Below are 14694 nucleotides of genomic sequence, written 5' to 3'. Positions count from 1 at the left end.
ATGAGATTGGGAGTTGACCGCAGACGGAAGAATACGCGTATATATTAGGCGGTTGTTTATGCAACTTCGCAGTGTCAAACCACGTCATACATGTACCTGTATGTCATTATTATACTCAGAATTAGTCTTTGAACTGCATTCAATTGTGATAGGGCTTTTTTTTACATGTAGTCTGTTAACGGCTTTCCTCTCTTCCCTTTGCGATCTGCTCGGCTATCATCTGATTCTGGCCGTCTACAATCCTGCCGCTCTTCACTTGTCACTAGCGCTGATGGAAGCCCAACAGCGGATTCAGACCCCCAAGCCATTCATGTTCTCAGCGGCCATGCTCAGCCACAGGTGCTGGTTTCAATAAGAGAATGGAAACCCCTTTACTGCTGCATTTCACTGACAAAGCAGCTTACAACAGCTTTTAACCAGCCATCATGGTCAACACTGGGAGATCCAAAGGCTGCAACACCTGCAAGAGGCGAAAGGTCAAATGCGACGAGGGCAAGCCAGGATGCCAGCGCTGTATACGCTTTGGTCGTGAATGTGAAGGTTACGGCCAAAGACCGCCGCGAGTGAGATTCGCCAACGATGTGAGAAAAACCAACGAGAGAGACTCGCAGAATCAGCGGCGCATAGATGCTCTGGCATCGCGTATTTCTACTTCTACTTCAACTCAGCCAACCATCATTCCACCGCCAACGCCGAACAAGAAAGATGCTGCGCTGTCCTTCTTCCTCACCCAATTCGCCACCTTGGGCCGCAGCGCCGCATCGTCGACGGGCTTCTTTGAGGTGCTGCCTCTTGTGCTCTCTGGCGAGCGCCACGACTCGGCCGCGTCTCTTGCGCTGTCAGCAGTCTCCATCGCCATGTTCGAGCGGTGGCTGGGATTCGGCAGCAGGCCTGGAGCGTCGCGGAAGTCGTTTGCCGATGCCATCGTGCGCCTTCAAACGGCAATTGCGGACCCAGCCGAGTGTCTCAGCAGAGCTACTGTCGTGGCTGCTCTGACTCTTCAATTTCACGACAACGTCTGCGCATTGTTGGAATCAAATGGCATCAATCGAACTCACCATGACGGCTCTGTGGCTTTGCTCCGGCATCAGGAGCAGGAGAGTAAACGGCCGCGGAGGCGCACTTCCTTGGCGTTTCACGTCCTGCATGCTGAAGTAGCATTTGCAATTCGCGAAAAGAGAAGCCTGCCGGCCACCGAAATCTCTTGGCTTCAGTATCACAACGATTCTCTTAATCCAAGTTCGCTGCTCGACATTATTGGCATTGATGTCGCGAATATCCAACACGAGTTCTTCAACGCGCGTTTGTCTAGTTCATCTATAGAAGAGAAGCTATCGGAATTATTCGCCAAAGCCGCAATCGTCGACACGAGGCTCAAAGCATGGGTCGGTGGTGTCCCAGTTCATTGGCAGCCAGAGCCATTCGATCATATGCCGCACTGCAGCCCTCCAATAATATCGTATTCTCAAACCTTTGACATCTATCGATCCGTGCAAATCGCTTCAATTTGGAATATCTGGAGAATCTATCGCATAATCACGCTCAAAATATTGCTTGAGTGTCTTGAACTAAGTACCGGCAGTTTAGAGCTCTCAGATAATACTCGCCCGTTCATCCGAGAAAGTACCCAGCAGATGGTCGACCTTATTTGCAGAAGCGTCCCTTTCTTCTTAGGAAATCGCACCCATATGGCAACACTCTACGACTTCACTGACTCGAACATTTTCCTCCCAAGCCATCATCACCTCAGAGCCAGAAACGAGCCTCTTGATCATCGAAATGACGGCGAATTTTGGAGCCAGGATGACCATTTTAAACACGTCATTTCCCAAGGGCCTTGGCATATGTTGATTCCACTCAGCCAGCTCATGGGCATTTTCTCACAGAACCACGGTTCATCATTTGCTCAGCTACTGGAAGTAGAAAGGCATCAATGGATTCGAGGGCAAATTATGCGAGCGCGTACTATTATGGGCTCAGAAATCGGTAATTACACTGCTGGAGGTATTTACGCTGACAATAGTATGGGCTAATGCATTTTGTAATATTAGTTGCATCTCCCAACTTGGCCATTAGCCTAAAATGCCCTTGAAAAAGCTGAACTGAAATTTATTCTGACATGTATTGACGTGCCTAACTGCCAATGTCATTAAGTTTTTGGGTATAACTAGAAAAATGATTTCGACAACAACACAAAGCAAGCAAAAAGGCATATATCTAACAATACTTCTTTCCCACAATATAAGCGACATCGAAATTAAACACATTTTGAGCGTGTTACTTGTTCTTCACAAACTGTTGGAGGCACGTCTCACTTGTGAGCCATGCCAAGCTCGATATTGTCGTTACCATTCACTATGGTCACCATGCTGGCTGCAACGTATTTCTGCTCCGGTACGGTCTGGCTGAACATCAAACCTGGGTGGCCGAAGCATAGTGCCACAACAGCCAGTGCAATAAGTACGCCTTCAATCACGATAAATGGTACTTGATCATGGAATAGTGCACTGTCGTAGCCTGCTTGAAGCTCTGCCACACGATACGCACACCGGGCCAGTATCAACACTATCGCGACCGTCAAGCCGCCAAAAAATGTAGCAAAGCGCCATCTAGAAACCGCTTGTCCTTGAGACTGCCGCCGTCCAGAGCGAATATACCTAATCATGTAGTCGGCAAACGCAGCACTGAAGATGACCAACACAATGACTTGCAGCACGAGTCCGGCCATTGAAACATTAACGCCAATGTTGCCCGTCAATATGGTTGACAGGGCACCTCCTGCGGCCTGCAGCGCAAGGCATATAATATCGAGAGGAATGAAGATGTAAAAAAAAGAGTTTAGGGTTGACTCGTGATAGTTCCGGCCCGAAGAAGTTGATCGTCTTGGATAGTGTAACGTATATAGAACCCGTGAAGAAGACCGGAGCGGTGGTCAGGCAGACTGCAGCAATGGTTGGACTTGTTAGCTTATGCAATCGTTCAACACTTTTTTAACTATAGCTTACCAATGTCTATCATGAATCCTGGAAATGAAAAGGGGTTGTTCCATAACATGATGCGACCAATATAACCGATAATCTCACTTGCACAGCCCAGCAGCATGCCGACCATGAAGCCCCAGCTCTTCCACCGCCAGCCAAGATAAACATGTACCAGGGCTACAGCTCCGAAGTAGGCAGCAAAGAAGATGTTGGCGGCGAGCCATGGCCTGTAGGCAAGTATGCTCTCCTCGACGGCGCAAACACTCAAGGTGCAGTTTGCATCAGCGCCAATGGCGATATAGTTTGGTTGAGTTCCCGGATTGGCCATGGAGCCAATGATAGATGCAAGTGAAATGCCTCTGAAGCTTTTCAAGCAGCTGGGACAAGGAGGTCACTGTCTAATGGGTTGTGGGTGATGTGCGCGTGGTGGGGAGGGAAAGCGAAGAAACCTGGTATAGCCACGGGACGAAGAATAGGGCAGAGCAAAGAGTTAATAGGTATCTTATAACAGAAGAAGACTGCAAGAATTTTCATTTAATCACAGAGACCATCGCGGACTTTATGTACGTACATTCAAAGCGCTCCCATACTTTCACCAGTCCATTAATAGATGGAGCATCTAGTACAGTAGATTTATCATCGTTTCAGTAGCTTGCGTATTTTCTGCGAAGCCACTCTCTTTTGACCCAATAAAACGCCCATTTTTTCAGCTGGAAAGACATAAAGTCTCTGCCAAGCTCATATCAAAGCCGAATTGAGTCTCATCACCAATGAAGTGGATGTCAGGTTGCGACTTGCACTAATACAAATCAAGCAATCGAGTTGCGAGCCGAAGACTCCGCTCGCAATCTAGTATTAAGCTTACTGCATACAATGCAGATACGCAAGCCTCATTTGATAGACGTAGTTATGGGGCTTTAATTAGTCAAGAACTCTCTCGCAACTCTCGTGGCGATCTTGCAAGGCCTTCGCAAACGCCGCGCAATCGCTCACTTGTAGTACTTGAATCCTTTCTCGCAAAAAGTGTGGCTGTATTCAAACGTCAGCATGCGGTCCACTTACGGGTATGAATGCTGGGAAAGGGGAAGGAAAAGGAGAGTGTCGATAACTTTACGCAATGGCAGTGTTGGAGAATTGCGAGTACGAGTTAGATATAAAAGTAGGTGAAAGAGTCGAGTTAGAATCAGTGCAGACATCACACTTCATCAGCTCTATTTAAAGAAAGCACCAAGTCTACTACACCTAACTATACGCGCAGAACTCGATGGCGCCCTTTCATACAACTACTAATCTTCTTGCTCTGGTATTTGCCAGCAGCTATCTCGTTCAAGCTTCGGGCGATTTGCCAGCAAGCTTTGGACCTCCTCCCGACTCAGATCCTCTTACTTGGGGCTTCTATGCTACTCATGAGGTCCAAACACCAACGCACTTGAGGATCACTGGATCTATCCCGAGCTGGTTGACCGGATCTCTCTATCGCGGAGCTGCAGCAACTTGGGATGTCGGAAACTATACTGCAGAGCATTGGTTTGACGGCTTTAGTCGCAATCACCTCTTTCAGATCGCAGATGGTTCCGTCACATACCGTAGCCGCAACGCAAGTGATGAATTGATGCACTTCATCCAAGAAACGGGACTCTTTCCCGGCAATACCTTCGGAAGCGATCCATGCAAGATCATCTTCGGCGCATTTGAGACCACTTACAGAGACGGGACAAACGCACGCGGGAATACGACTACTTCAAACGTCCCTGTGTCCTACATTTCCAACTTTCCTGGTCTCAACCGCAACTCTAGCAATGTGGGCAGCCCTCTCAATACGCTGGTATCTACCACAGATGCCAACAGACTCCAGCAGATTGACCCAGTCACTTTGGAGGCTATCGAACTGTTTACATACCAGGCTTCTAACCCGCTGTTGAGCGATTCGGGTCATACATGCGCACATCCGGCAATGACAGAGGAAGCAATCTACAACTATCTGCTCGATACGTCCGCCAAACCTCCTGTCTATCGTGTTTTCGGTATTACATCGCCTGAAGGAGAGACGAAGATAATTGCCAACATCACCGACGCACCACCTGCTTACATTCACTCCATGTTTCACACTGAGCAGCATGTGATTCTAATTGTCTGGCAAGCCGACTTCACAAAAGCTGGAGAAAATGTTTTGACTAGTATTGGACCCTGGAATCCTGAGCGAAAGACTCTATTCTACGTGATTGATCCTGTCAATGGAGGCGTCGTCTCCAAATACGAATCTGAGGATGCCTTCTTTGCCTTTCATGAGATTAATTCTTTCGAGGACGCCTCTGGAAACATTTACATTGATTTGCCAACCATGCCGGATTACAGCTTTCTTGATGCTGCCCTCGTGGAAAATTTACGAGCAAACCTCGGCAGCAAGACCAATGCCTCGTCTAAGAATGACCTGGCTGGCTCGTTTACTCGCTACAAGCTTCCATTCCACGAGAACAACAAAGCTTCCAACGGGTCGCTCATCACGTATACCGCAACCATTGATATACAGTTGCCTTACAAAAAAGCGAATATTGAGCTCCCTCGCATTAATGAGGATATGAAGGGCAGGCCTTACCGCTATGCTTATGGCATCCACGTCGAGAAGATTGGCTACTTTGCCGATTCAATCATCAAGATCGATACAAAGACACAATCATGGAAAATTTGGTCACCCAAGACAAAACAATTGCCATCGGAGCCTATCTTCATAGCACGTCCGGGAGCCAAGACGGAAGATGACGGCGTTTTGTTGACGGTGGCGATGGATTCGGCGGAGAAAAAGAGCTCTTTGGTAGTTATTGATGCCATCACCATGAAGGAGATTGGTCGAGCTCATATGCCAATTGTTATGGGCTACGGGTTTCATGGGGCTTATCAGGCAGAACTATGAGGCAGCTGCTTCATGCGACGTCGAATGAGTGACAAGGAAAATAACACAGCGAGTGAAGAAATTATGTGTAGCTCTACTGCCTATGCTGTTCATATTCTCGCCACATCCTGCTATCTCAAGTGAATAATTGCTCGCAATTACTGTTATTTCCTTCAGCTGTTAGAATTGAAAATCTTATTTATAATCTCAAAACGGATCTCAAAATCTCTCAAAATCCTTTTTCCTTTGCCCTCTCGATCCACGAATGGATTGTACTACTCGCACGTTTGTCTACCAAAACGCAACATCAGCAACGGTGACATAATATTCACGAGTAGAGGAATCTGTACCCTGAGGACGTTACAATAATCACGAGTGCAATTTATATGTCCATGACGCTATATCTGGCTTCTCTAAATACAGTTATTGCTTCCTTTCATCTATTAAGCCGTTGCGGCTGAAATAGCGCACAGTTACTCAACTTCAGCGACTAGGAAATACATCTGCGGGAATATCTGCCCTTATAACTGGTCCGAGATATGACTCATAGTCATCAGGATTAGTCTCATTGCCATTCCACTTCAACGCGCGACCAAGAGGTCGATAATCTCCCGAGGTGATGTTGTAAGTTACGCCATTGTTCGATAGCGTCGGAGAAGTGAAGAAATAATAGAAACCAGTCGCAGAAGACCCTCTAACGTCAGTCAGATTGTATTCCTTTATTGTGCCATACGTTGGTACACCAAGGAAGCCAGGCAAGATGGGCTGCGGCGTGTCTTGGTAGTCAATCTTGACGGAGGGATCAAAACCATAGATGGTCGGGACAAAAGTGGTGTTAGCGGGGACGAGTTCGTAGAGGATGTGTTTCGACGGCAAACCGATATCTATCCTTAAGAAGGGGATGATAGATTCCGAGGCATTTGCTTTCCAATGATATGTGTCGATGTTCGGTGTAGTTGCCTTGGCCGAGAAGACGTTTTGCTGATCGCCTGGAGCAGACAAGACCTGCGGACTAGCGTAAGGTATTGTTGTCGTGGCATTCTGTGTTATCGGGCCAACAGCGTCTCTGCTGTATGGCAATCCCATATATGGAATCGAGTAGACATTGTTATCGCTTGAAATCCTAATGAATCCACTATAGACGGGCGTCGAGTACGGATACTTGTCCGGTTGGGGTGTAATATGCACTGTAATAGTGGTTGATTCGCCAGGCTGGAGAGTCAGCTTGGTCGTTGAGAATTGAGCAGATGCAGGGACAGAATGCGGAGTATAGGCACTATTCGTGTCAAAGTTTGGTTCGCCGGCCAAGTAATTTTCATGGGCTCGAAGAAATGCAGCTGGATCGTGGCTGATTGTGTAATGATTTGCTTGCTTTGAGTCGTTTGTTATAGTTATATTCTGAGGTGGTGGACTCGCAGAGTCCCTCAAGCTGAATTCCGAAGGACTTATTGTTGAATCAGCCTTGACAGCAGCATAAACGTCCAGCATCCCAGCACCTTGGCGAAGCGTGGAAGTGAATGGTATTGTGGAGTTGTATTCCGGGAGCGGAGAAGCGGCCGTCTTGAGACGATCAAAGAGTTGTGCCACAGTTAGATGAGGGAATTGGCTCTTGAGAAGCGCATAACTCGCAGCTGCAAGCGGCGTTGCCATGGACGTTCCCGATACAATGGCGTAACCACCCGCCTCAAGCGGCCATGTTGATAGAATTGTGCCTCCGGGCGAAGCGATTTTGGGATGCATTGTCATCTCGATGGTGGGACCAAGGCTCGAGAATGAATCCACAAACTTTCCTAGTGGGTCAGCAATGAGCTGCTGAGATTGCGAAGCTGTTGAAACAAATTGCAGGCTATACGTCTCGTTGGGTGATAGGCCTTTAATATTTTCCACAATTGCTTTTGAGCTATTGTAGGTCAACCACAAGGTTCCGGGGGGGTTGTCGTTTTCAGGCTCATCTAGCTCGATGAGTTGATCTTCGCTTGTGAGGTAAGCCATGATAGTTGAGACGCCCAAATCCTGAGCTTGAAACCAACTATTCCCGCAATCATCCGTGAAGGATACCAACAATATAGTTGTGCTCCAATCAACAGTTGCATTAGCCGCTGCATCCCAAGCTGGTTGGTAGCAGCCACTGGCGACAGTATCATTGATCGGTATTCCAAGCCCAGTTCCAAGCACGAAGACGTCCTGCTCGCTCTTTGCCGGAAAAGGGAGTACCGATATATAATCCAGCAATCTGTGTTTCTCATCATGGGCCTGGTAATGAGTCGGATATACTGCATTCTCCACGGCCCCTACACTGAGCGCGTCTTTGCAAATACCAGGAATCGATGCACTATAGATTGCAGGGCCAAAGTTGCCAACGGCTGCCACAACCGCGACTCCCTTCTGTGCGAGCTGAGTGACCACTGGTTCAAAAGGGTTGAGAGCTTCCCATAGGTCGCCGATGATTCCAATAGACATGGATATCACGTCTGCGCCGTCTTGAGCGGCTCGAAGCATGGCGCTGATAATAATGTCGTTGGGTGTGCCAGAGCCCAGACAGCTCAAGATTCTGTAAGCTCCTATTGTGGCATCGGGAGCCCCTCCAATGAGACCGAAGCCTTCATCGTCGGGATCTTCCATGGCCAATATTCCTGCCGTGTTGTTAGTTATAATATCGATACAGTTCTGAAATGCATTGTTTGTCGCCAGTACATGTACTTACCAAGGGTGTGAGTTCCATGTCCACCGCTAGGGCATGTTGCCAGCGGATCAGGACTAGGCATAGGAGTATTGGAGCCGGTGTAGTTATCGCCCACGAAATCCCAACCGAAAGCAATTTTGAAGCCGGGTCCAAAGCCTCCGCCAAGCGCGGGGTGTCGATAATCGACACCGGAGTCAATGATGCCGATCTGGACCCCCTTGCCTCGAATACCTTCGTCGTGAAGCTTCTGAATGTTGGCAGAAAGCAGGGGCTGGTTCACGCCGCTAACACCTCGTAGATTGGGCAAAGTCGTATTGCTACTGCCAGCGGTCGATTGGGTACTGCTCCTGGTAGACAGGACTTTCGGGCTACCGTTTCTGAAATACGGCTCAGGCCGAGGGACAATCGTCACATGCCAGGCGTTCTTGACTCCATTGGCCTTCCTGACAGACTCAAGGTCGACGTCTGAGTGAAAGGTGACCGAAACTCCAGAGAAGATATCAGACGAGTTGAATTCATGGCGAAGTTGGTAGCCTGCTTTGACGCCTACAGGAGTCTGGGCAAAGCGTTGCAGAGGTTGCAAAGAGGGATGGAAATCTGGCTGAAACTCGATAATGTATGCATTGGGAACCACGGTGATGTTAGGCTTCTGTGCCGGTTGCACAGTCGAGAGCGATGCTGCGCTGCCAGTTACGGCCAGCAGGCTAAAGGCGGCCTTGACCTTCATTGTTCCGGGCCAATTGGAGGCTCAGGGGCATCCAATCAAGGGAGACTGAGTTACAAACAAGACAACTTAATGTCTTGTGGCTTAACAAATGAGCGACCGGACGACATCAACCCTCGCTCGCTCTCACTTATATAGAAAAGGACAGTTGAGAAGGTGGACGCGTGTGGTGATACAAACAGCGGACGTTCTGGCAGCGTTTTGTGACACGACGCCGATCGAAATACGAGGTAGCATCACGTATACGAGTCTCTCCTTTTGCAGTCGCCATTTCAACGGGTGCAAATCCACTTTTGATTGCGATGGGCGAGGTAAGGGAGGAAACTTGCAGGAAAAGTGGGCGTGATTAATGCCGGATTCATCTTCACTTTTACAGCAACTAGCAAGTTCCACATGGGATCACGCAAAGGAAAAGATAAGAAATCGCGAGAAGCTTGGCAGAATCGGGGGTTTCTGCGTATCTGAAAACAATGGCAGCGTATCAATGGGCCAATATAGTAAGACATTGCGAGCCTTAGACTGGGGAGTTTCGGAATCACAGGCGGTTTACCCCAATGTCGCCTCGTATCGGGCACTAGTCGCATGCCGCTAGCTGACCGGCTGTTACGGTAAATGGTGTCAGTCAAATTCAGTGACTGGGATCGTGCATGATACGATGCTTTGCACCGCTGGCATCGGAGGGATTGTCTTTTTGTGTCTGCTTTAGAATTGATGTAGTCATAACACTCGAGGCTCCGATACTTCCTTCGGATTGGATCTAAACCTCACGGCCATGTATGAGCCTGCTATTTGGCTACACGGGCATTAAGTAGCATGACTCAAGTATCATTAAGAACGTATGTGTTCTTGTTGAACAGAGACTTGTCAACTCCGGTTAGCTTAAACTGCCATGCTGTAGCGTAACAATAAGGTTAGTTCTTAGGAACAGAGGATAAACATTTGCATAACGCATATATAGCTTCAATTAAAAAAGGGTTCTTGATCAACTTGGAAACTATCCTTTTCTAAACCATCCGAGTATCCGTAGTCCAGTGAACATGAGATGAGGGGTCATGATCAAAGGACTCGATTAGCAATGTTTTAGTAAAGAGCAATACATACATGCTTACCGCATAGAGCACCACAAATTAAGCTTCATGAGCTCTAAATATAGGAATTAGATTACTAAATCGTCTCATTGCATCTCAGGTGTGATTCTATGCTTGTTTTCTATTGCGGGTCGCCCCCGTATCTATAGTATTACAATTGGCTGCCTCTGCTCTACTCCGCACATTCTTCCTTGAGTATTACTCCCTCTCTTCGAGTTTGTGTAATATGTTCATCATCTTACCAGGATTCGCTGCTAGAATGTGGCCAAGTTCATCAGAGTAGGACATCTTCAACTGTCTAAACTATTCTGGCTTCGGCTGCTGGAACTTCTACCGTCGGCTTTGTGCTGTTCACCGTCGGCAAAACTACGTCCACCAACACGGTGGTTTCTATCTCTTGTTTTTTCCACAAATGAATTATTTGTCGCTAAATGGCAACCTCCCTTGGCTCATGTATGATGTCTTAACCCGGAGTCACTTGTAACGCATTCCTATAATAAGCCCGAAAACGACTGTTTTCGTCCTTTACCTTAGCCCTCCTGATTCTTCAAGTACAAGATCAATAACGCGGAGTAAGGCTCCACTGATAAGCCCAAGATCGATGTCATGTGAGAAACGATCTTAGCGCTCCGATCCTGGCCGTCTTCTAGAATACTTGCGGGGGTTTGGTTGAAGCTGTAGCATGAACAAAAACTATGTCAGGAAGGTCGAACTGCGGAGTATTTCATGAAGGGATTAGAGGGTCGCCCTTCTTTTTTTAGCACCATGTATAGCCATGACATGCTGTATAACTAGCCGCCGAGAGCTTTGTTCAATATCTTATAGCCGGATTGTTGATTAGACTGTCGTTGGATGCAGATATTTTTGCCAAGTTTGGAATCATGCTTGAGAGTCGCAGATACTCGGATGGTCTTTATACAATCTTCTGCATGTGGTATTACCTAGAAGGTTACCGAGTGGATCCATTCCTATTGCTCACCTCAGTAAATGGATGGGAAGCTACTACGTAACATGGACATATCCTAATATAACTAACAACTCACCCCTTCCCCCGCTGAATATAGTTAAAGCAACCATACGAACCTTCCTCAATACGATGAGATCTGGTTTATTCCGCGGTGTTACATACAAGCTTGATCCAAGCAATTTGCTTCGATGAAGCCGCAATCGCAATGAGCAACTCTTATATGCTCACAACAAACCATTGGACTTTGTCAAGAATAGAATCGGCTTGCCTAAGCGCGGACCGTGCCTAGTGCAAAGTTAACAAGCAATGGCGTACCTACTTTAGATATAGACCGGCGCATGTAAATATGCATCATCCTCTCGCCAATCAAGCGGCTCATATCTGCGCACATCTTAAACCATGCTGCATTGATTGCACCAACAAAGCCTGCTTTCAAAGACTCCACGCTCTTTATGACCTATCATGCCTGCATCTCGCCTTGCCACGAAATACTCTCTATGCCTGTCGGACACAAATTCAAGGCAGTGTCTCCTTCGGGGATTCTCAGCTTGCCAGGGGCTGCTTCGGGCAACCGCCAGCAGGAGATTGAAGGGCCGTTAAACAACGCATCGACGAGGCAGACTGGCTCATCAACTGAAGCGACAAGAAGTAGCTCATGAGAGCTTCCAGAACACGCCTTGTGTTACTTGAAAAGGCTTTAACTGCCAAGGAACGAAATATGGCCATCATATCAAGGCTGGAGGCGTCTCTACAATACTTGGCAGAGTCGCTGCCAATTTTCACAGACAGGGCCGAATTAGCTCCATGTGTAAAGGCGATTGAGTATTTGACGTCGGCACACGATTAGGCTATAGTCAATATACATGTATATAGCCTTGATTCTTCGTCCCCATAAAACAACATATAAATTGTACATGTATTTCATGCAAGGTGAATAGAATTTTGAGGTGGCTATTTTTCCAAGCCTGATTATCTTAGTTTAATGTGTTCATTGGTTGCTAGTAGTAAGTCCATGCAGCTATGGGCTACCTACTCGTAGTAGGCTCTCAATCCCTGTCTTTGTGGATTAAGCGCTGTCTGCCTGATTTTGAGGGGTTAATGTTGAAGGAAGCATAACAACAATCTGATAGCAATTCATCACCAACTGGCAAGTTTGAGAAACGTCATCTCATACGTTTTCCGATATGGAAAATGAAAGCAAAGAGCCTGTTATTGACTACCAGTACAAGGCACTAAAAGATCGCAAATCGATCCGACTTCTGTACCTACACACATCTAGTTCGTATCACCAGCTACCTATCGAAGTCTCCCTCTGCGAATTTCCTATCGATGCCTGTCCAAACTTCAGCGCACTGTCTTATGCATGGTCAATTGATGATGAGCCTGTCCCATCGTTTCGAGAATTGCTCTGCGATGGGGCTGTTATCAGAATAACAAAAAATTGTGAGGCCGCACTAAAGAGACTACGACGGCCGAAACAAGACCAAATACTTTGGGTTGATGCGGTGTGTATCAACCAAGCCGATCTTGAAGAAAGAAGTCTCCAAGTTCTCTTGATGCGCCAAATATATACACAGGCGTCTTGGGTCGCTTTGTGGGTTGGCGACGCATCTACAGACATCGACGAGGAGTCTGGCTTGCCTCTTTCAGATCTGGGGATGGACTATATCCATGACTTTGCAGTTGAGATTGCAGAAAGAACAAATTCAGGCCAAGATATAAATCAAGGACCACTTTATCAAGAGTTTATAAAAGACCGGCAAGCATTCCAATATTCGGAAAGCAAAGTCTTCACACCTCGAGTACGCGGCCTTTGGGATGTCTTTCATCGGAATTGGTGGAAAAGATTATGGGTTATTCAAGAAGTTGCTTTGGCCAAAGAGCCAGCCTTGCTATGCGGCTTAAAAGCAGAGCCATTCCATAATCTCAAAGTTGTCATCGAGGCCCTGATCAGATCCGCGCAGCCGGTCGAAGTCCTGGAGTACAACACCCTCTTTATCGCACACACGTTTCATCAGTTCCATGTACGACACATGATTGAGACTGGTAGAATGAGCACGATATCACCTCCTGGGGTAAAGGCACTCGATATGCTAAACGCCACCCGCAATGCGCAAGCTACAGATCCCCGAGACAAGATATACGGCATCCTTGGCTTCTTTGGCCCTCCAGCAACGGATCCGGAGAATATCTTCCCAGATCCGGATTATAAAAAGCCTGCTGCAGAGCTCTATGCTGATGTCTCGCGAGCCATAATCGTCAACACCAAGAAGTTGGAGGTCTTGAGCTCATGCTATGGCTTCTTTAAGTCAACGGTTCCTAATCTACCCTCGTGGGCAGCATCGTGGAACGATACTCCTATGCAGTATTTTGATGGGAAAATCTTCAACGCGGCAGGCTCTTCTAACGTCGTCTATGAAGACTCCGACGATAAGCTGCTCATGCGAATAAAAGGTAGGGTCGTTGACTCCGTGAAACGCTCAGGTCGAATACCAGAGTCAATAGGATATAGCAATGAGGCATGCATCGAGCTATGGCGCTACTGGTGGAAGTTTGCTTCTGCATTAGATTCCTATCCAACTGGAGAGTCTGTTGTCGACGTATTTGAAGATACACTTTGCTGGGGGAGCAGCTTGGATTATACCCGACTACAACCTGGGGACAACAAAGAGAGCTTTGACGCTTGGTTAAAAATATTGATCGGGGCAGATGACACAGGTACAGCCGCCAAGCATATTTTTAATGGCGGAGAGTCGTTCAAGTATGCTCATAGAGCTACCTCGGTCACTTGGGGGGCGCAATATGAGCATAACCGACAAGGGGTACCTGGCTATGGTGCCCATAGTGACCAAAGCCGAGGACAAGATTGTCATTTTCCAGGGCTCTAAGCTGCCTTTTATCGTGCGAACTGAAGATGGCGTATCCAAGCTCGGAGGGCCTTGCTACGTGCGCGGAATGATGGATGGAGAGTTTGCTACTGAGGACGCACAAGCTATAGATGAACTGGAATGGTTTACATTGAAGTAGCGAAGCATCAATCCTATCAGATGACATCCACTATAAAATGGTGATACATATATCGTATTCACTATTGTTGGACTCCTGTCACGCGACCAATTTCCAACCGTAGTAATAAAAGAACCTACGTGTAATTCTTATCAGCAAGGCCTCTAGCATTATTCTTTCAACCAACTCTTTGGCTAATAAGCGATTGAATGAACTATTGCATAAGCAGCACACTGTATCAGTCTCGATATTTCGAAATGCCGCTTAATCGGGCTTGCTTCCGAGCGCAGATACGACGTATTCCGGGTCGTGAACTTTTGATAGCGGGGTTGGTGATTGACCAAGAATTGATAGT

The 14694-nt window shown here is 47.3% G+C and overlaps 5 protein-coding genes across 5 annotated transcripts; 3 read left to right on the top strand and 2 right to left on the bottom strand.

Annotated features, from left to right (window-relative positions):
- The first annotated feature begins 145 nt into the window (after positions 1-145).
- Positions 146-2455, top strand: TrAtP1_006584 (uncharacterized protein). The gene is made up of 2 exons (XM_066113187.1): positions 146-1986; positions 2052-2455. The coding sequence occupies exons 1-2, from the start codon at positions 426-428 to the stop codon at positions 2090-2092; spliced, it is 1602 nt and encodes a 533-aa protein (XP_065969273.1). The 5' UTR covers positions 146-425; the 3' UTR covers positions 2093-2455.
- On the bottom strand, positions 2312-3309 carry TrAtP1_006583 (uncharacterized protein; the record flags this gene model as incomplete). Its single annotated transcript, XM_066113186.1, has 3 exons — positions 2312-2785; positions 2850-2941; positions 3006-3309. The coding sequence occupies 3 exons, from the start codon at positions 3307-3309 to the stop codon at positions 2312-2314; spliced, it is 870 nt and encodes a 289-aa protein (XP_065969272.1).
- Positions 3310-4245: 936 nt separating this feature from the next.
- On the top strand, positions 4246-5892 carry TrAtP1_006582 (uncharacterized protein; the record flags this gene model as incomplete). Its single annotated transcript, XM_014083158.2, has 1 exon — positions 4246-5892. One exon carries the CDS (start codon positions 4246-4248, stop codon positions 5890-5892), a length of 1647 nt encoding a protein of 548 aa, XP_013938633.2.
- A 349-nt stretch (positions 5893-6241) lies between these two features.
- TrAtP1_006581 (uncharacterized protein) lies at positions 6242-9489 on the bottom strand. The gene is made up of 2 exons (XM_014083157.2): positions 8576-9489; positions 6242-8504 (listed from the first exon to the last, which is right to left on the bottom strand). The coding sequence occupies exons 1-2, from the start codon at positions 9279-9281 to the stop codon at positions 6355-6357; spliced, it is 2856 nt and encodes a 951-aa protein (XP_013938632.1). The 5' UTR covers positions 9282-9489; the 3' UTR covers positions 6242-6354.
- A 3028-nt stretch (positions 9490-12517) lies between these two features.
- TrAtP1_006580 (uncharacterized protein) lies at positions 12518-14221 on the top strand (the record flags this gene model as incomplete). Its single annotated transcript, XM_014083156.2, has 1 exon — positions 12518-14221. The coding sequence occupies one exon, from the start codon at positions 12518-12520 to the stop codon at positions 14219-14221; it is 1704 nt and encodes a 567-aa protein (XP_013938631.2).
- Between the last annotated feature and the right edge of the window lie 473 nt (positions 14222-14694).

Source organism: Trichoderma atroviride, chromosome 3 (genome assembly GCF_020647795.1).
Source record: "Trichoderma atroviride chromosome 3, complete sequence".
Classification (NCBI taxonomy): domain Eukaryota; kingdom Fungi; phylum Ascomycota; class Sordariomycetes; order Hypocreales; family Hypocreaceae; genus Trichoderma; species Trichoderma atroviride.
Note: the sequence above shows the minus strand (reverse complement) of the source record. Positions and strands in the feature narration are given on the sequence as shown.